General features: G+C 33.6%; 1 protein-coding gene across 5 annotated transcripts in view; it reads left to right on the forward strand.

Annotated features, from left to right (window-relative positions):
- LOC128217190 (plexin-B2-like) overlaps window positions 1–23662 on the forward strand; it is a 95682-nt gene that overhangs the window by 6469 nt on the left and 65551 nt on the right. For 2 of the 5 annotated variants that reach the window (XM_052924145.1, XM_052924150.1), the window contains exons 2-3: window positions 16396–16451; window positions 19250–20187. In XM_052924145.1, the coding sequence (XP_052780105.1) occupies window positions 19276–20187 (912 nt within the window). In that variant the 5' untranslated portion in view covers window positions 16396–16451; window positions 19250–19275. Of the gene's footprint in view, window positions 1–2004; window positions 2087–16395; window positions 16452–19249; window positions 20188–23662 lie in introns of those variants that run through there. The other 3 variants (XM_052924146.1, XM_052924149.1, XM_052924148.1) reach the window with 3 other exon arrangements.

Below are 23662 nucleotides of genomic sequence, written 5' to 3' on the forward strand. Positions count from 1 at the left end.
AAAAAAAATAATAATAAATAAATAAATAAATAAAAACAAATAAAATAAAAAACAAATAAAATAAAAACAAACAACAACAACATAAAAACCGTACTAAGCCTCATCTCAGCCAGCAATTAACTTCAAGTAATCAATGACCGGACACAGATAATACTTTAAAATGTCCAAATACAGTCTTAGAAACAGTGCTTATTCATCTAGGCTAAGATATGCATAATCATTCTCATACTTTAGTCTGTCACAGGTCGGCAAATGAGTGCAGGTTTAATTAAAAATATGCATTCATATATATATATATATATATATATATATATATATATATATATATAATATAATATAATATATGCATATACCGTCATGATAAAAGACAGGAGGGAGACTATAAGCTATGCTTTCGTTTCAATCCGATTCAATACATGTAAATCATAAGTGAATGTTATTACTGCATTTTGTGAGAATTTTCATTGTTAATATTGAATAAAATATATTAAACCAGGAGGGCAAAAGCAATAGGGATTCTATATATGACTTACTGTTCTCAAGCTGAACAAGATAACCACTATAAACTTAATTGCAAATATGCATATACGTATACAATACACTTATAACAATTGGATCGGCCTAATACTCGACGCGATAGCGATAGAACAAGGAAGAAGAAAGAATATAGACACGTAATACAGAAAAAACATAACAAATAAACAGGAAGAAAAAGCTTTCCCAGCTGTTGTTCCCTATTTAATATATTCAATTGAGCTTCTTCGATTATGACAGTTATAAAAGGCAGAGCGAAGAGGATCATTTAGTAGTTTACTTAAAGATGCACTTTTACTCCCAATTAAGATTTACCACAATTTTTGATATTGTTTAATATTGCAAAAAAGATGAATAAAAGTTGAAAACATTGGTTCTTATGAAAGATACTGAGATTAATTTGAAAGAAACGAGCATAAAACGTGGTGTTATACCTTATGAGACTATAGTAGACCACAGTAAATCTTTTAGCATTTACCAATCATTTTACAATTTTGCGCTTACTGCTAATAAATACACGGTTACAATCTTGTTATCAGTAATTAATATTTTCCACAAATGCATTATTTAGTAAGTAGATTGAGGTTTATCAGTCAAAATTGATGTTTGTTTTACATGTGTATGTATTGATTTTGAATAAGAGTGTCACTTTTAAAGAGAGACATTGAGGAGACCCGTTTTAAGTGATACTTAGTCGGAGCCACGGAGGCCTTGGCGATGGATGAAGGCTGTTGTTTTACAATCGTTCTTGGAACGAAAGATTTCCTTTAGCGGGCTGTTAAGTTGATGTTGGCTGATCTCAAAAACTATATGTGTGGTGTTAATACGTTTTTGTCTCTAGTTCATCGCCGTTTTGGCCCTGGTTTTGTGCTTCTTAACTGAGTTTATTTGTTAATATGAATGGGTCTTTCCATGTATTTTGCTATGTATTACTTATAAAAGTTCAACAATACATTTTTATTATAATAGCCATTGGTCGGCTAACCTTTCTAATGGTTATATTGTCACATATGCAGTTTGATACAAATAAGGGATGTCTCATTTGGCCGATGCATGCTCTGCATACGGCAGTGGAATGGACGCATTGCATTGTCAGACGCCGATGTGCTACTTGTTTGTATCATGATTTATGGATGTTTCACTTTTGCTGGTCTCAACTGATATGCCAGGCATGGAAAGGAAGTAGTCTACTTCTTGTTGTTGTGTAAACGAGGTATCCTCACATCCATTTATACTTTCATATTTCTACAAATACCGTTAAATTGGGCTTCTGATTTTAGCTTTTCTATTAGATCATTGATTGAATAAAGATTGCCTAATTATTTCAGAGAAATGAGTTGAACAGTACGCTTTGTAGTAATAAAATGTAGTTTCACAATCGTTGTTAGATACGCATTTTTTTGTGGTGCACTTCTGACATAAGACCGTTTCTAAAACGTCGTTTTGACTAATACTTGAAAGTTACTTCCCTTTTTACCCTCGAAATTAGGTTGCATTAAACCAGGAAGTGCAACGAAAAATTTTAAGTGAAGAGAAGTTTTGATGAAAGAATGTAAGTGTTTCAATAACAATCTGTTGTATAACTATTTTCAAAATATTTTCTTCTTTTAAATTCTCTGGTTTGTTGTTTTTCGTTTTCTATTCTATTATTTCGTTGTAGTCTAAGCAGATGTGTGATTAGTCATTCTAAAATGCCGTCCAGGCTTTTTTTTTAATGACGGTTAGCCTGGTCCAGGCTAACCGTCATTAAAAAAAAAGCCTGGACGGCATTTTAGAATGACTAATGTGTGATTAGCAGGTCCAACCCTAATGGCTTAGAAATGTAATTGGCAATAATTAAATTTCTGATTTCTATATCAGTCAGTAAATATACTTATCCTTCAGGCCTAGATTAGACGTTGGACGTTGGAATAACACAATGTTTACTTTATTGTTATGTTACTACAGGGCTTTTTCTATAGTACCCAAGGGGTCGACTATCGGACCCATTCCCAAAGCAAAATATAAGATATTTTTCCCAATTTTCAGAAAAAAATCCCAATCAAAATTAAAAAAAAATTATTATTTTTTTTTTTTAGAAAGTCTTTTTACATGTACTGGATCATTATCAACATCATATCAATTATCTGATGTTAAGTTTTTTTGATAATTAAATTCGGAAATCATTGATTTTCATCACATTCAGATATCTGTATAAAATATTATCTGTCATGATCGATTTATTGCAATAGATATTTACACCTAAGGATTGATATTTCAGCCATTTTGGGTATTTTAAAGGGAAATAAACTAATATAAAACCATTTCCTATTCGCTGGAGACTAGACAGCTTTTTCGTTTAACTGTATAATTTCCCAATTTCGGCATTTTCACGACCCAAAATTTCCCAAAATGTCTAGGGTCTTTTTCCCAAATTGGGCAGAAAAAGCCCTGTACTGTATCAAGCCAGCAAGCCCTCCACTGGTAAAATGCTTCCTTCAGTGTTTGGGTGTTAAAAAGTGTAATGCCAAACAGTAGTATATAAATTCGGGCTTGTTCATCCAAAACACTTTTGATGACTGTATTTGGATCCACTTAACTGGGCTGTTGTATTGGCTTTAGATCTAGAGCCATGGCATCTCAACTACCAGTCTTGTATTTTTGATGGGAGATTATCACCTATATACCCTCCAACTTGTTGTACTACACAAAAATTATATATACTGGTTGAGAAGCAGTTTTTGACGGAAAGCAGTTTCCAACAAATCGCTTTTTCGCGTACTTTCTTTTGATCTTCATAAAGAAGGTATTGCAATTCAATTATATGGTTACTAGGCAATCAAAAGTTAAAGTTTTTACCAAGACACGTAAATCACTTTTATTATTTAATGTTTAATGTTTATTTTTCAATTTGTACACAAACTTGCACGTGGCGGATCGTCACGTGCAAGTGGCGGATCGTCACGCGCAGCGCATTGCGCATGTGTGTGAACCTAATTTGCATATCTATGAATGGCTACAAGGTTGTCCTTAATTGACTTATACAAACGATGATCATTGTGTACATATTTGCGAACACTGTTGTCATGCTAGTTTCACACCCACATTCACTAAAATGATTACAAACACAAGTTCTTATTAGAAATGAAACAAAATATCATTGATATTTAGTGTCTGCCTGATTTCCAGAATGATGACTGGCGTAAGGTTTTAGGTTTAATTTTTGGTAAATGCTGAAAAATTAAATAATAGTTCTCATATTATAGTCTTCTATTTAGTATATTGAATAAATGGATAAAAAAACACACAATAGGCACCTAAAATCTGCCGCATATTTGATTTGTCGGAAACTGCTTCTCGTCAACAGCTAATCAGAACAGTGTAAGTACCCTCTTGGCGCCCCCGTTAGATACACTATATGTGACGTCACACATGTGAAAAATATATCGACAATAGCAGCTTGAGCTGTAGTTATCTAAAATGTGAACAATTTTAGTAGGAATTTTAACACGTATGAATAAATCAATAAATATTTGTAAAAACTGTCGGAAACTGCTTCTGAACCAGTATATATTTATCTGAAAAAAAAAGTTTTAAAAGTAATTCATATTAATTGCAGATTTTTTCTTCATGTACAATCAATCAGTCTTATATTGGGCACTGTCATTGGCTACTGGAATACTGCTTGTGAACAAAGCTTTTGTGCCTCTACAATCAAGGCTTGTTGATTTAACACAGTTAGAAAATCCATGAAGGCTTTTAAAGCAAAAATAGCCCTTTCATTTAAGATTTTTTTGTTGAAAATGAATCAAAGAAGGAAAATTTAATATGTCCACTTTAAGCTCATGTATTTGAATAATTTAATGTTGGCATACGATGAGAAACTATTATATATAAAATGATCCATTTTTTTTCGGATAGTTTTTAGGGAACAAATGTCTAAACATTGGGAAAGCTGTTCTTTTTTAATTGGGAAGTAGCCGAATTCTGGCTCCTGAAAAAAAAAGGTTGAAATCAAATTCATTAAAGCCCTGTCCATGTGCGCCTAGAAATTTAGTCTAACACAACAGTCATAAAATTTAGATATTTCGATAAATGAGACTTAATTTTACACCAATACTTATTGTACCGCTGTGATCACCCATATTTGAAAAGAAGTATGCAATATTGTTTCGACGTATTTAATAACTATTTTTTAATTTCTACATTGTGTTGGTTTATTTAACTTAAACATTACCAGTTAGAATTAACTTATACATTACCAGTAAGAATTAATTAATAATTCACAATTTATACACTGTAAGAGTAATTTAATTAGAAACTTAAGCTACATGTACACTACCAGTCATGTGTTTTTTGCAAAAATGGCATTTTTGAGGGAGAGATTGGGAATGCGGTAAAATTTGGGGATATATTCTGCGGTAACCAATGCTTTTGGTACTCATATCTAAGTTTTCATCAGCTGCTACTGCATAAGACTTGCATAATTTGCATGTGGCATATCTCCCCGAAGCAGCTAACTGCAACATGAAGGTTAATTTAAACATGTCCTGCATATACACATTTTTTTGTAAATTGTACCATGCTCGTAAATGGCCCCTTAACTTGAGGGTGAACAAACTCATTCCCCTCATGATAATTAGGTCGTTGGCATATTGAGTGTACAAGCATTTTGGGAAAATTGATACTAAAATAAACATTGTACCTGCAAAAGATCTTTCATGCCGAATTTGCTCAAGTAGCTCCGTTCGTTTTTCTTCTGTCTTTGTTGGTAGGGCACAGCTACGGTTATTGTATGTTTTTGTAAGTGTCAAAACTTAAAAAACAAATTTGAATTTAGTATTCATTTAAAATGTAATCATTGTGCAAAAAACTTGTTTAAATGTGATTTGTTAGGTATGTTACTTATATATAATTTAAAGATTTTTGGAAAATCATGACTGAAAGTGACTGGTGTCAAACACATGTTCAAAATTCACAGAGGTGGTTCAAGGCCTTCTAGCCTCATTTTCAGTTGGACAATATCCATAAACCACACTTGCTATTTTAACCTCCAATAATAAATAACATATAATATATGCTACAATAGCTTCAGAAAACGCCCCCCCCCCCCCCCAAGGGGCGGGGTTATTCCGGGGATAGCCGGGGAAATGGGCTGTGTTTTTAACTTCCCGGTGGCCCCACAGTGCCGGGTGATTGCGGTGGTTTTGTATTTGCGCCAAATATAGCGGGGAATGTGCCTTACTTAGGGTCTCTGGGGTGCGGGGGCATTTGGCGGGGATTTTACTTATCAGTTCGGGGGGTTTACCTGGGCTTGGCTGGACCGAAAGTCCCGCTATTCCCCGGACCTGGAGGGGCCGTGGTTACAATTGACTGATGCATAATAAAGTTTTCAAAAAGGTAATAAAAAGAGAAACATGTTTTCTGGACATATCATTTATTTAATGGAAATAATCATGCATGTACTTTAAGTTCTGTTATCCAATGCATCCTTGTCAAATCCGATATGCCCCAGCATTTATGTATATACTACATAGAAATAGTTTAATGATTTGCCTAGTTTTGTTTGAAAATTATTTTCATTTGTGCATAAACCTAATCTATTGAGGATCATACATATCTGGTAATGGGAAAATTAATCTTACTCTTTTATAGGCAAATACTTGAGATCTATGTTCCTTCTATATCTAATATGAAAACAGTGTATACATAATTTTCCGTGTTAGATGCATAAGGTCCATGATCATCATTACAGTGCTCCAGCTAGGATTTGAAAAGGGCAGGGTGCTCAGGGTCAGAAAGGGCACTTTTGATGCGCATTGAATGAGCCTTAATGGTGCACTAATGCAATGTTCAATTCATATTGTGTATGTACTGTAACAACTTTCAATACTAGTAGTTGGTTATGAATACCTAAGTTGTTATCTTTATTTAAGTGTCAAATTTTGAATATTTCTTATTTTCATACTTATTTCAGATAATTGACTTGACAATATGTCCAATAAATATCAAATATAGTTCAAAATCATCAAAGAGGGCTCTGTCAATCAAAAGGACACAGCAGGGCCAGGTACATGTAAATGCCGGGCAATGCTGAAGGGAAATCCCCATGTTTTTTCCCACCACTGCTATTATCCATGAGAGTGTTTTTCTGTTACAATAGGGATACTTGCATTTAAAGAAAAAGGACTTCATAACATTTTAGAACTGGTACTGTTACTTAATTGTGACAAAGGTAACCAGCATGAAATGTGATTAATAATGTAGACAGCAGTTGTATTGGTTTTTTCATTATCATTCTTCTTTCTCAGTTTTGTTCCCTTAAAGTATAGCATTTAGCACATCTTAGTCAAAAAGGAAGAAAATATTGCTGTTATAATAGCCTTTTTACATGCAGTGTCAGATATACGATATTTGGGCATGCAGCCAAGTTTCACAAATATGATATCTTTTTTTTCAAAAAGAAATCTTAATCATCTATTGAAGCAGGTTGTTATCTTTGAAGAGGGTATTTATATTCTTTTGAAACTGTCAGATATCTGAGATACACTTAAACAAGAAGTAATAAAAGAGGTTGTTCAACACAGCTTGTAAATATTTATAAGGCCTATAAAACAAAGAAATTAGTTGTGCCTGTCATAATTTTTTTAACCTGACCCTAATGTTTTATTACCACTGGACAAAAAAAATCTTACCTTTCAACTTAAGTTCTTGGTTTTTCCTTCCATTTGTAACTAAATTTATTTGCTAAACGTAGATTTTACTGTTTTTATAGGGTTAGTCAATAATGAACCTGACAAAATGGGGACAGTTTAGGCGTGGAAATGAAAAAAAAATGTTGCTACACTTCTTCGATCAAATCTAAAAATGATGATTCTGACCTGTCTACATAAACCCTACGTTTTAGGACTGTGATAACAAACAACTGAATATTTTGCACTTAGTTTTAGAAAAGATATAATTCAGCACATGAGGAGCAACTCATATAACTCTCGGTTAGTATGTGAGGAGTCATTTCCCTTATATGTAAAAATGAACTGAGAATAATAGATAGAAATTGCATTGGTTTCCTCTTGTGGTGCTTCTGCTTCTATTCATGTGTACATTATCTAAGACTTGGAGAAATTACAGGGCTGGATTTAAAATCAACCCCGTCTAATAAGGCCAAACAATAAAATGCCTGTGTTTCCGGTAACATGGCGAAAAAAAATAGGGTCGGTCGGTCAGGTTTATTTTTTTATTTTTTTTTATAGTGTCCATTTCAAGCAATTTTCCGTTGCATCATATCAATTATGTTATATCTAAGGCGTTTCCCTATTTACAAAAAGTCTGAAAAAATAGCATTGTTTAATATCTGAAATCATTTCCTTACCTTTGACTACCAGATTTTCCCGCCAATTTTGCCCATGAAATCTGGTTATTTTTGTATACAATACTCGTTTATAAGTCGCAATCGTTTTTTAGGAAAAATCCAGCACTTCAATTTCTAAAAATCGGTGATAACGTTCTAGCCAAACAGTCAATTATCAACTAAATTTGTAAATTTGCTTGAGGAAAATCGCCGATTTTCTTGTCAACGGTGAGCTCCTTAAACCAGGCCTTCAAGTGGAGGTAGGTTAATAACAGAACATTAAGTAAACCCAGATATGGATTTATTTTATCTTATTTTCATACAATCAAAGTTTCATTCATATTTATAGTGAATTCAAACATTTGGTCATTGTTTTAAGATTCCCAGACGACGGTTATTGATTATTAATTTTTCGATTGTATGGTATTTTCTTACAAGCCGAGGCGAAATCCTGGTAATCAAATGGGATCATACGGTATCCGACTGACCGAATTAAATACAATTGATAGCCACGCGCCTTTCATCTTATCACTGCTCGTGCTATGACATCACAAATTGTACCGTTTGATCTGCAGCCGACACATTCCAATAAATGTGTTGTTAACTTTCGTATGTTTTTGTTTGGATTTCAGTTGATGGGACTTAAATAAGGCATAACCATTGATAATTTCGGATAAATTAATGTAACGATTAATGAAATGTGTATTGGAACCTGGCAGTTAGCCTGCATGAATTCGCAAAGCCTAATCATAAGAAGCCTGCATGATATATGCAAAGCCTAATCGTAAAAAAGTAAGTTTTATTTTGGACATGGATATGGATAAATAACACCGCGAACTATAATTAAAAATATTTTCATTATAAAGACAGCAAAATATGTATCCTGTGATCAACCACGTGTTTGGACCGTAAACATGCATTTGCCAATTAGAAGATATCGGACAGGGTTCCCTGCCCTCCGCCATTTTGTTTTCCCGTCTCGTTATAATGAAAGTTTATCCTCCGGAGACATTGAAAGACATACAACGAAAATAATGACGATATATTTTTTTTTTTTATATATTTTACAATAGAATACCGGAAACACAGTTGTTTTTTTTTTTTGCCTAAACAGTCCATACTTGAAGGGCAAAGTAAGGTGGTCATTTTATTAGCTGATCACCTTAAAGGTTTGTGATTTTTTAGCTCCACTGGCCGAAGGCCATGGAGCTTATGTCGTCACATCGTTTGTCCATCGTGAGTGCGTGCGTGCGTGCGTGCGTGCGTGCGTGCGTAAACTTTTACTTTAAACGACATCTCCTCTGAAACTGATAAGCGGATTTTGACAAAACTTCACAGGAATGTTCCTTTGGTGGTCCTTTACCAAAATTGCTCAAATGGTTCCGGTCCATTGCACAATATGGCCGCCAGAGCTAAAAATAGCAAAATCTTTAAATGACTTCTCCTCTGAAACGGTTCGGCAGATTTTGATGAAACTTGACAGTAATGTTCCTTGGGTGGTCCTTTATTAAAATTGCTCAAATGGTTCTGGTCCATTGCACAATATGGCCGCCACAGCTAAAAATAGCAAAATCTTTAAACGACATCTCCTCTGAAACGGATAGGCAGATTTTGATGAAACTTAACAGAAATGTTCCTTGGATGGTCCTTTATCAAATTTGCTTCAATGGTTTCGGTCCACTGCACAAGATGGCCCCCAGAGGTAAAAATAGAAAAACCTTTAAACGACTTCTCCTCAGAAACCGATGATCGTATTGCAATGAAACTTGACAGAAATGTTACTTGGGTAGTCCTTAACCAAAATAGCCCAAACAGTTCTGGTCTGCTGCACAACATGGGCACCAGAGCTAAGAATAGAAAAAAAAACGTTAAACTACATCTTCTCAGAAACCGATTATCAGATTTTGATGAAACTTTACATAAATGTTCATCGGGATGCCCTTTAACCAAAATTGCCCAAATGGTTCCGGTCCGCTGCACAACATGGCTGCGAGAGTTAAAAATAGAAAAACCTTTAAGGACTTCTCGTCCGCAGTCTTCACGAAAAACATTTTAACCTACTAGCCAGTTGGACTAGCATAATGGCATATTTTACTAGTCCGAATGACAATCTAGTAGTCCGACTATTTTGCCACATTATAAAACTGTATGCTTGAGGTAAATACCTATTTCAATTGAGCAGCTTGCAGTTTGAGTAAACATTTCTTTATTATGATGCTCATGCAATGATAGGGAGTGACATCCTTCTGTTGGGAATAGTGCTCCTTGTTTTTCAGAACCTATGGGTACTATGTAAAAACAAAAGGCATCTTGCTTGAATAGACTGTAATAATATCAACATGGTTAGAAAAGAAATGCCATGCTTTAATAGCTTTGATTACATTTTACTACTGAATTACCTCCCTTTAATAGAAAAAAAAAATAATGTCTTAATTTTTCACGTATAGCATCTTTAAATAATTTTTAAACAATAATAATTTATGAGTAAACATATAAGCATAAAGTTCTCACAAAAAGATCAATTTAAAAACCTTACATTTATACATAGGAAAGTATATATCGACTGAACATTAATTTTCGTTTAAGTGACATTCTGAAAGTTTATGAAACAGCTATTTTTAGTAACTTAAATGGCCGAAAAGTGTAAGTGAAACACCAAGTCGATTCTATCTCGTCAGTTCTTGTTCAGGTTAGATATTTGCTTCATAATCTATTCAGATTAAATGTTAACCGATGATCAGATTTTGATGAAACTTGACAGAAATGTTCCTTGGGTGGTCATTAAACAAAATTTGTTAAATGGTTCCAGTCCACTGCACACCATGGCTGCCAGAGCTAAAAAATAAAAAACAACTTTATACGACTTGTCGTCGAAACCGATGACCTTTTTTCGATAAAACTTGACAGAAATGTTTGTTTGGTGCTCCTTTACTCAAATTGCCCAAATCATTTCGGTCCACTGCACAACATGGCAGCCAGAGCTATTAAAGTAATTTTTTTTTTAAATAACTTCTCCTCAAAAATTGATGATTGTATTTCTATGAAACTTGACGAAAATGTTCGTTAGGTGGTCTTTGCTTGAACCTTTTGGCCAGTGGAGCACAGGCACTGATGTGCCTCTTGTTTAAATTTTGAAACGGGCCCAATTTCGACCTTACATCAGGTTGAGAAAAACACTGCTGTATGTATTAAAGTATACATTTCGTATACATAACAACAACAACCTATTTCCAGCGTGCATGTGTGATTATCACATCCATATTCAATGGGTTATTTTCTGACTCATACACCATTATGACAATCTTTACCTTAATTTTCTTTCAGCACTTGTCCTTTTAGGCAAGTAATTAACCAAAAGTAAAAGTAACCAAATCATGCATAAATATACGAAAGCCAATATTTCAATATAATAATAACATTCAATCATGATGTGTGAATTGTTGCTGAAGAAATTTTGAAATCAGAGGGATCTGAATTTCGGAAATGCACTTGACCATTCGGGCAACCATCTGGGAGTTTTGACTTGTCCGAAACAGTATTTATTTGTCACGGGTTTCGGGCAACCCAGTTACGATGAAGACTGTTATGAGAAAGTTGATGTTTTGAAAAAAATGCAAAATAAATAACAAGTTGGACCCCGCACCATACTTGTATGGAAGTGTTGATGTATTCGTAATGGAACAAAGATGATCTAATATCAAATTCTTTAAATCATTTCTTTTTTTTCTAGGCAAATCTGTTTATAATAAATTTAAGACAATATACTAGCATTGAATGTATTGCATTGACCATATTGGAATGTGTTTCTTTATTCTCATCTTGAATGTGTTCACGTACGTTAACTGTGCAATTATTAGCATAATATTCTCTTTTATAAGTCTTATATGCACAGTAAATATTTTGGGTTTTCCTTAAATATTGTACAAAACAGTTTTTTCAACGGCAAACCCTTGTGAATGGTATTTAAACAGTACATCTTATGCTACACTATTGTTAATAATTTCAATAACATGGGTAGCAAGCACATGAACTATTGATAATGCAGTTTAATAAGGAGCTATTCAAAGTTGATAGTCGCTAAGTACATGTAATGGACTTTGAAAACTCGTCCCTTAGTGTTAATTGAAAATCACATTAATGACTCAGTAACAACACTTGTACTATACTTGTTTACAGTGTATTATATTTTCCGTGACTACGCCTAATCACTTTTGTATTGAGGATATTGCATCTTTTGTTTAAGTACAAGTATCATCCTAGTATTTAAAGGCGTTACCAAAAAAAATTTGTTGGCGGTTTCCAGACCGATTCTAATCATTTTTGCACACAGCTCTCAATTTTCATTGCCAGCAGACAATTACGCTATTTGACCATTGATATCTCTTCTTTGGAGTATATATTTTCAATATTTTATTGCACTGAGTGGAGACATATGAGGAATAATTCACTGTCCAGCTTGTTTTGTTACATCACAAATTGCTTGGTGTCCACATAAAAAAAATGTTATCAATAGTTTAGTAAGTTCTTTTACATGCTACTGTATTTATACCCCCACAAACGAAGTTTGAGGGGGTATATAGGAGTGAGCTTGTCGGTCGGTCGGTCTGTCGGTCGGTCTGTCGGTTTTCATGGTTTCCGGACGATAACTCATGAAAGGCTAGACAGATTTGAAAAAATTTTGGTACACAGGTGTAACATCAGAAGATACAGGTCAAGTTCGATATTGGGGCTGGTGGGGCCAAGGTCAAGGTCACTGTTACTAAAAATAGAAAAACGGTTTCCAGACGATAACTCATGAAAGGCTAAACGGATTTGAACAATTTTTGGTACACAGGTGTAACATCAGAAGATACAGATCAATGTCGATATTGGGGCTGGTGGGGTCAAGGTCACTGTTACTAAAAATAGAAAAATGGTTTCCGGACGATAACTCATGAAAGACTAGACGGATTTGAACAATTTTTGGTACACAGGTGTAACATCAGAAGATACAGATCAAGTTAGTGAGCTTGTTGGTCGGTCGTTCGGTCGGTCGGTCGGTTTTCATGGTTTCCGGACGATAACTCGTGAAAGGCTAGACAGATTTAAAAAAATTTTGGTACACAAGTGTAACATCAGAAGATACAGGTCAAGTTCGATATTGGGGCTGGTGGGGCCAAGGTCAAGGTCACTGTTACTAAAAATAGAAAAACGGTTTCCGGACGATAACTCATGAAAGGCTTGACAGATTTGAAAATTTTTTGGTACACAGGTGTAACATCAGAAGATACAGGTCAAGTTCGATATTGGGGCTGGTGGGGCCAAGGTCATGGTCACTGTTACTAAAAAAAGTAAAACGGTTTCCAGACGATAACTCATGAAAGGCTAAATGGATTTGAACAATTTTTGGTACACAGGTGTAACATCAGAAGATACAGATCAATGTCGATATTGGGGCTGGTGGGGTCAAGGTCACTGTTACTAAAAATAGAAAAATGGTTTTCGGACGATAACTCATGAAAGGCTTGACAGATTTGAACATTTTTTGGCAGTAACCTTGGAGTTATGGCCTCTTTTCAAAGGAATGGTTTGCCATTCCTGTGTCCAGGCGGCATTTGGGGGTATTCGTCTCTCCTGTGACAGCTCTAGTTGTTTTTGTCACTTCTAAAATACCTTAGAAGATTTAAATAAAGCACTTCACACAAAAAAAGTAATGAGCCTTCAATTTATTTAAAAAATTGGTGATGTAACAATGACATTCCACTATAAATTGAACCCTTTCTTGTTGTAAACATTTGCTTTATTATAATTTGTAATGCTTTGTCACATAAATAGTTGTTTTTTTATGCAGAAAAACAAAGCAAACCATGCCGAGTTTTGAAGCATACAATCGGTTTTAGGACTTTACATCCAGATGTAACTGGATACAAAGGCGTACATCAAAGAGTAAAGTTATATACTTTTGTGGCAGTAATATGAGCTATTTGAGGCTTATTTCTCGTATATGTCTCTTGATTATTGCGTAACACAGGTACATAACATGTTTATACATTCTTTCTTACTAGCACTAGAGACTTAAAATGCTTTTCAAAATTATTTGGACGTAACTTGGGACTCTTTTACCCAAATGTCAAAATCGGTAATGAATGGTGTCGCCGTTACGTATTCGTGTAATAAGAGCTGTGTGACAACAGGCATTTTTTAAGAAATTCCCAATTATCTGGTTAAAATTTACTCAGTTAATATGCAAAATTGTGAATTATGACTGCTTAAAATACAGCGTGTACCGATGTAAACACAATGACTTCGTAGACGTAACATAAGACACCAAAATACCAGCTTTGGATCGATCTTTACAACACATTTGAACTGAACGTGCGTGAAATCGAATGTTTTAAACCTCAAGACAATTGAGACAAATCATTTGTTTGTGCACCCATACAGGCGAAATATACAAGCTGCATCAATTAATGTCATGAAACTGAATGAAATAAGCCCACCTCGAATCTGTTAGGACGTAACTTCCACGACAACACTTACCCATGCTTTGCTTGTTCCGCCATCTTGGATATACTACACAGTATCAATGCGCGCGTTCGGTGCTACTTTTCTGTTGCGGTATTAGCTATATGCCACACAGTTAAAGTTTGTCGAAATACACAAAGGGCTATGTACATGAACAAAATCTGAATAATTTGAGACATAACATTTGAGACACGACTTTAGGCGAAATATTTCGGTCGATCAATACACATTTTGTACGTATTTATGGGAACTATTGTTTTCATCAAATGAACACCTGACCTCGGTAAAATTAAAAACAGGTCACTAAAGTGAATTATACTTGTCTGTTGTTGTCAAAAAACCAAGCGATTCGAGACGTAACATATTTGACACGAAATGTTACGTCATGTTTTCTTCAGATTAAATCGGGATTTATATGTTTTCAACTCTTCCAAATGCTTATTTGGCAAATGGACGTTGGGAAATATACCTTTCTATAAAGATAAATCGTCTGAAGCGACCAAAAGTCCAAAGTGCTGAAGGAGGCAATATCAGTTTTCTGAACCCACGGTAAAAATGTTCATCAAATGTCGAACAAAACTGACCAAATTTTATAAAAAATAACTAGTTCCTGTATTTTTAAAAATTATTATTATACACATATAAAATTCCATTAATGTTGTCTTTCTAATGATTACAACACTGGAAACATAGAAAAAACACCAACTACAACTTAATCCAATTATTTGAGATGTAACTGAAAATGCAGGACAGTGAATTCTTCCTTATAATGTATTCCTGTTATTTAGCACTAATTGTTGTTGTTGACCCAAACAAAATAGTGGCCGTTTAAAGTGTGAAATGCAACTTAACATAGAAAAAAGAGAAATTGCCGGACCTACATTACTACTATTTCTGTTTTTTTGGCAGTGAAATTTGAAACACACATTTCATTTTCTTGGCATAATTAAATACTAGGTCATCACTCATAATTGTGGTAATCACTATAATGATGCAAAACCTTCACAAAACAATGTGTCAGTGACATGATGTGACTTATTAATGCCGAATCGCCTTCTTATATACATGCATTTATATTATAAAGCTAGGTTTACAAGTTATCCTTAGTTGGGAATGGCTTGAATATGAAAATATGGAATGGCAGGCTTATGAAGCTAAGATCCGGCCTTCATCTAATGATAGATATGATACATATTAAGTTGTAAAACTATAATTCAATATCCAGAGCAGTTCTGCTAAATTTAAATAATTTTCCACTGAAATTTGATATAATATCTTTGGCTCAAACATTGTTGGGCATAATGTGCATCTTTAATATGCAGGTGAATTAATGTTATAAACGGAAGTTTGAAATATCAGGTTTTTGGACACAATAATTATAGGGTAGTAATTTTAGTGAGTGCGTAGAGTATGCTGACCACTAGTAAGTTCCTGCTAGATTGTGCCAGTTTTGCAAGTGTTTAATTTTTGTTTAAATGACTATAACGTAGAATTATTTATAAATACCAGTATTTTCCTCAATTAAACTGATTGCTAAAATTCATTAAAGCTACAGCCATACAGCTTATGTCATCACTTCATGGTAATATTCATTGGCAGCTGCTTTGGTTAATTATTCTTATTAGTCACACTTTTAAAGTTACAGTAATCAAATATCAAACATTTTGATAAAATACAAAACATTTGCAATAAGAAGTTTTAAATATATTTCATTAGTATATTAATAACAAAACAATTGAAAAAAAATGCGGCAAATGCAGGATTTGTAGCCCAGCAATAAAAACTTGGCTACGCAGAGTCAGAATGTTTTTTTTCTCTTGTCTAAATTTAATGAATAATTACCATGCCATTGAATTAACATCTGATTATTTCTTGTTAAGGAAATGTTTTATCATATCATCCACACCAGGAAGTGATTTTACTTGAGTCTTTGTGTTTATGTACATTCTGGCAGCCAGGACTTCTTCAACATTATTACATGTAATGCATTGGATGTATTTATTACCAGAAATGATAAATATTTTCAGGCAACAGAATGGAACTGATAAAATAATGTAGAGACACCAAGTGGTATTTTTTATAGGTAAGTGCATGTAGATTCTTAATGATTATTATTGAGGCTTAACAAATTAGGTTTAAGGAAGACTTGAAGTTAATTTTTCTTCTTTTTTTCTACTGAGCCTGTCTCTTGGGTACGAATAGAATTGTCACAGCTTTGATAGTGTCACAATGTTGAATGAGCGGTGGGAGAGTTTTTCCTCTTATTTAATTGAGAAAAAGAAACATTTGTTTTTAAACTGAAAATCAACTTTGTCTATTTACTTCTCTTTTTTTAAGTATACAATTTTATTTTATACCATAAATGTCCTATTAAATAAACAGGGCACGAATCTGAGGCCAGAATCCTGCGTGCTAAAAAAGAACCAAAGTTTCCCATTCAGCAGCTTTATAAAATCTGCTAAATTGGAGTAAAAAATATGAAACACCGATCACTAAATGCTGCATCGCATCTGTATGCATACCTTGCTGTGTAGTTCAATTAAATGGTCCACTCATAGCACATGACTTTAATATATCGATACCAATATTCAGCAATTATATGAGTTATAACTGATCAGCCATCATTCAATATTGTTTTTTTGTATATGCATGTCTTAAATGGCGGTTGATGGAACATTGCTTTTCATCAGAATAAATTGCACTTTTAGCTCGACAATTCGAAGAATAAGGAGAGCTATACTACTCACCCAAGCGTCGGCGTCGGCATCACCCCTTGGTTAAGGTTTTGCGTGCAAGCAGACATAGGTTAATATCTCAGCAACTACTTGAGGTATTGCATTGAGACTTTATACAATGGTACTCATCCATCCAACCTACTTAATTAACCAAGTTTGATAACTCTACTTTGCATTAAATGCCAATAATAGGCCTTTATTATTTGACTTAAAAAATCTGGTTAAGGTTTTGCATGCAAGCACACATAGGTTAATATATCAGCAACTGCTTGAGGTATTGCATTGAGACTTGATACAATGGTACTCAACCATCCAACCTACTTAATTTACCAAGTGAGATAACTCTAGTTTGCATTTAATGCAAATAATTGTCCCTATTATTTGACTCAGAAATTCTGGTTAAGGTTTTGCATGTAAGCACACATAGGTTAATATCTCAGCAACTACTGGATGAATTGCATTGAGACTTTACAAAATGGTACTCAACCATCCAATCTACTTAAATAACCAAGTAAGATAACTCTTGTTTGCATTAAATTCAAATAATGGCCCCTTTTTATTCAACATAGAATTCTGGTTAAGGTTTTGCATGTAACCACTTTTAAGTCAATGCTTCAGCAAATACATCATGTATTGCATTGAAACTTTACACACAGGCTCCCAACCATTTAACCTTCTTATTAAATCAAGTAAGATACATGTTACTCAATCTTTCATATTATATAATTTTTGCCCCTTTATTATGCGACTTAGAAATTCTGGTTAAGGTCTTGCATGTTAGCACACATAGGATAATATCTCAGCAACTACTTAATGTATTGCATTGAGACTTTATACAATGGTATTCAACCACCCAACCTAATTGAATAATCAAGTTAGATAACTGTGTTTTGCAAATAATGGCCCATTATTATTACACTTAAAAATTCTGGTTAAAATTTTTCATGTAACCACATTTATGTTAATATCTCCGCACATCATGTATTGCATTGCAATCTAATCTAACAGTGATCCATGCATGTTTCGCCAAAACTTTTCAATCCTTACACTGAAAAGTGGCGGAATAGTCGAGCGCGCTGTCTCTGTGACAGCTCTTGTTTAGTTTAGAGTAAAGGTTTCATTGTTCATGTCCCTGAATCAGAAAATAGACCAACGAAAAGAGCCCCAGCGCATCTATTAGGGTATGCATGTTTAATAGGACATTAGCGGTATTTCATATAAGAGCAGGCATATTGATAATTACTTAGACTGACCTATTATCATTTTATCAAGTCTTGATAAAGCTATTGCCTTTGGTTAAACATTTATAGCATATTAACATTTTACATTGAAGCCCAAATTAATTTATTCTACGTTAAATACCAACTTTACATACAAGCCTAATTATTTATACAATCAATTTAAAGGGACTTATAATACACGTATGATGAAATAGCGAAAATAAAAGAAAACTGACATAAACTTGGTATCGACGTGTACAGTGCATTGAAACTAACTTACTGAAGTACCCCATAGTTTACAATTAATTTATTTTTCGCAGTTTTTTCGTATTTTTTCATGAAAAAACATTACTAGGTATGTATACCTAGTAGAATTCATTATTATGCATGATTGGCTAGTCTATGTTATTACCTGATATTACCAAGTTAGGTGTATAGCTTAAATATTCTAATTGTTTAGGGTTAACCTTTGTAGCACAGTGGATATGACACTGGACTGCAATTTTGGCGACACCAGTTCAAACCCAGTCTCCGATTTTTTTAACATTTTTTTTTTTTTTACAATTATAAATTACTCTTGATTAAAGCTTCAAATAGTAAAACATTTTATTAAATAATTCTCCAGAGAATTTGGTGAATAGTCCCTTTAGGTGTCCTACCAAAGTGGTAAAATTTATTGAATACCTAAAAGACTTTATGATAATGTTTTAAAGGTAAAATCATGCACATCTAGGCTATTGCCTCGGTAAACATTAATTATTTGGTGATAATGACAGTATTATTCACAGTTAATTAGTAAATAATTGTATATATATTTTTAAAACGGGAAACAATTTTTTTATATTGAATTGCAAAGTAGCAACGTTACACTAGATATCATTTAATAGTTATTGACTATTCTGGTTGACAATTTTCCTTCATTTCAGAAGAACAGGCCATTGAAGGAATAAGAATGCATACCATCACCCTCTTGACTTTGACTATACTCGCTGCTGTTATAGAAAGCGAAACTGAAATTGTCCGAAGAGGAAAGGCGTTGTCAAAAATTGTTCCTAACAAAGGCAGCTTTTACATTGCTGATGGAAATGAAGTGTACAAGTTGAATACTAGATTTGATGAGGTGGAGAAAGCAAACATAAATGAACATGGCAATGACAATACTATAACATTGATTTTGGTTGATGAGAAAAATGAGAGTTTGATAGTGTGTGGAAGTATTTGTAAATGTTTTGGTCTTGATCAGTTTAATATGAAATCTATATCTGATGCAGTTGTAATTAATTTACATGCTCAGCTAAGTGTGCAGGGAATCGTAACAGAAAGCTTTTACGAACATGAAAACCATTCAATTTTAACTGTTGCAGCTTCTTTGGCCAACAATGAAATCAATTTGGAAATAATGAAACAATATGATGTATTGAACTCCTTTGAAAAGAATACTGCAAGTACCGTTTTATTGAAAGAGCATATAGAAATAAACTACAAAGCTGTGGTTCAAAATGATGGGCACATTTTCTTTTTTACAAACCAACAGGAAAGAAACTCTTTATGGTATATATCAAAAATAGCGAAAGTTTGCAAAGACAAGTTGACCACGTTTGTTGATTTGCCACTGCAATGCAATGCAAATGAATCATACAATCTAGTTCAAGATGCTATATTGGTGGGACAAAATAATTCAATAACACTATTTGTAACTTTTGCCAAAGGAAAAAACCTAGAAGAAATAGAAAGTGATCATGGCATACTATGTTCAGCTGATTTTCAAGTTGTTGAACAAAACATTACCGAAGAGCAAAAAAGAGTTATGGATTGCAAACACAACCATACTGATTCATATTTAAACAGGAAATGTCTTAACAATGTAAGTTGATTGTGATATATTATAACACTGTTCAATATGATTGCAACATGTACGTGAAGTTTGGTTGCCTGGTGACCCTGTATTTTTTGGTATGATTGAAAAGGATTTCGTGTGCAAAAATAGAAAACATAAGACATTTACCAAAAATAATGTAACGTATAAGTTTTATGGTGAAGATTGCAAAGTATGTTATTTTGTTAAAGATCTGAGTTAAGCAAATATACAAACTGAATATAACTGTATGATGTACTTTCGGTCATTTATTTAACATTTTGGTAATCAAATACCTTGCATTTAATGATACCTAAATTGTATGCGGTCAACAGGCATAAACAAATAACATAAAGGGCAATGGAGCTATCGGAAAACTAACTTATTTGTGAGTTTGATTCCTTTATATAGTAGTAAATACCTAGCAAGGTAAGAGTGTTATATTTCATGATTTCCATTCTTTGACGAAGGAATGTGTAGATGCAAGATTGTGTGAAAATTTGATGCATAAATATCATTATAATTCAAATCAAAGGGAACTTTTGTCAGCATTATTAACTTTGATTTTACCTTCATCACAGTATGACATGTCCAATATTTAAGTAGCTGTTTTGCTCGCCTAACCATAAAGTAAGCTTTATGGATGATTTGAATTGTCCGTCATCCACCCATTTGACCTTTAAAGGAAAAAGCCAACAACAGTATAGAGGGGAATAGAGAGCTTTTATTTACTTAATAACTATAGCTCCAAACTACATATATTTGCGCGCATATCAGATGATAATGATACATAAAGACTGTTATAAGCGCGCAAACAAAAGCATGCACATATAATTATACATACAGTCTTTATATGCATGAAATGTTACAAATAAACAATGCATGAAAGAAAGATACATACATGTTTGACATAATACATACGCATGTAAAGAAATGTAATGAGAAAAACATTAAAACAGTATCCATATAAGCATGAAAATTGACAACCTTGCAGACTCAGCCTTAAACTGTAGCCTGCAAAGGGAGGGAGGGCGGGAAAACAAAGCAGTTACTGCAAGGCTTTACTAAAATTGTCCACAATTGGTTTCTTTTACACTTAAGAGGCCACAATTTTGAAAGAAAATCTATAAAACTTGGTCAGAATTTTTGTGTTCATGAAGTCTTGGTCAAGTCGATAAAAGGTTATGTGCGGTGAAAAAAGAAGGGCGTTCACTATGTCAAATCAATTTTAAGACTTGTTACCATTATACGAGGGCTGTCCGGAAAGTCTGTGCACATGATCTATAAATATGCCTGCTATGGTAATTGTGAAACATTATCTACATGGTTTAAAACAACAAACATATATTTGCACCAATCAAGAAAGTTTTATTTATTTTCGTTGATATGTATACAAATAACACAATATTTCACAATGGTGCCTAAAACGAATGATGGGTTATTAGTGATTGTAAAATGGGCCACAAGGTCAAATAAAAAATCTTATAATACCAGAGATCATAATATTGTTAAAAAAATAATGAAACAGAATGTTTGTCTTTATAAAACCTAGATCAAGTTGGATATTGGGTTACATGTGTATGTGTTACTGTGAAATAGGTCACAAGGTCGAATCAATGAAACACATTATTATCACTATAGTTGCTATATTAAATGCCGTCCCATATCACGAAACTTCAGTGATCAAAGGTCATGGTCATGCTTTAAGAAGAGGTTTATGATAATGGAATGGTGAGATTCAAAGCCTTTAGGTGTTATTAATAATTGTTCAAGATCAAAACATGCTCCTACTTAATTGTCTTCATTGCCATCTTCTTCTATTTTCTTTGTTAACTAATTTTCACAACAAACATGTTCTTTAGTTGAATTTTTTTTATTAATATATTAATTATATTTTCATTTTTCCTCATCATTCATGTCATTAAATGCAAAACAAAGGTCATATATTTGGATGGTACACAAAATGACAATTTAATTCAAAATTGAATATGTTAAGTACATAAAATGTTTAACTGGCTGTTCATTGTAAGTTGCATCCTTTGAACATTCGAATTAGGTGAAAGGTATTTTTCTGTTATTTTTCTACAATAATGGCTATCCATGGCTAGGAAGGAGCTTATGTGACTAAGAGCTTTAAGCTTTTGCATTTTTTTATAGTAACCTGTTTGAATGGTGACCTCTTCTGTCATCAATATAAATTCCAGCACTGCCTTGTTTTTTGTTTACAATTGTGACATTTTGATAAAAAATACTGATAGTGTGCAAAAAATGTATTGCATACACGTTTTACTCCAACAAACATTGTATGTAGTTGCCACAGTTAGGAAAAAAAACTTCTTTTATACCCAAGTTCATATATTGTTTATATTTCCTAAGTTCCCAAAAAGCTATAAAATACTTGTTCTCTGTCTTTTTCTGTGCATTTGGAGTGACACTTAAACTTGCAATTTATTCCACATCCTCTTTTCAGGGTTTGTCTTTGGAGCAGTTTTCCCTTTTTAAGTGCTCAAGGTGAGCTATTGTGATTGCCCTGTGTCCGTCACCATCGTCCGTCGTGAGCAATTTGACTGTTAACACTCTAGAGGTCATAATTCGGGTACAATCTTAATGAAACTTAGTCAGAATGTTACCCTCAATAAAATCTTGGACAAGTTCGATATTGGTTCATCTAGGGTTAAAAACTAGGTCACCAAGTCAAATTAAAGGAAAAGCTTGTTAACACTAGAGAGGTCACATTTATTACTCTATATTCAGGAAACTTGGTCAGAATGTTAATATTAATAATCTCTAGGTCAAGTGCGGTCAAAAACTAGGTCACCAGGTCAAATTTAAGGTGAAGCTTGTTAACAATCTAGAGGAAACAATTATATATGTTTCTTCATGAAAGTTGGTCAGAAGGTTTATTTTTATAATCTCTAAGTCAAGTTTGAATCCAGGTCATGTGTGGTCAAAAACTAGGTCATTAGGTCAAATCATAGAAAAAGCTTGTTAGCACTCTAGAGGTCACATTTATGACTGTATGTTCATGAAACTCAGTCAGAATGTTTATATTGATTAGCTCTAGGCCAAGTTCGAATCTGGGTCATGTGCGGTCAAAAACTAGGTCACCAGATCAAATTTAAGGAAAAGCATGTTAACCCTCTAGAGGCTAGAGGCCACATTTATGACCATATGTTCATATAACTTGATCAGAATGTTATTCTTGATGATCTTTAAGTAGAGTTTGAAACTGAGTAATCAGAGGTCAAAAATCAGCTAGGCCACTAGGTCAAATCATATAAAAACTTTGTAAACACTGTAGAGGTTACATTCTCTCTTTGATCACCATGAAACTATGTCAGAATGTTTGTGTTTATGAAGTCTATGTCAAGTTTGACACTGGGTAACCTGAGTTCAAAAACTAGGTCACAAAGTCAAATCATAGAAAACATTGTTAAAACACTGCTGAGGCCATGTTTTCTACTTAATCTATATGAAACCTGGT

The sequence above is a fragment of the Mya arenaria genome, chromosome 14 (assembly GCF_026914265.1).
Source record: "Mya arenaria isolate MELC-2E11 chromosome 14, ASM2691426v1".
NCBI classification, from domain to species: domain Eukaryota; kingdom Metazoa; phylum Mollusca; class Bivalvia; order Myida; family Myidae; genus Mya; species Mya arenaria.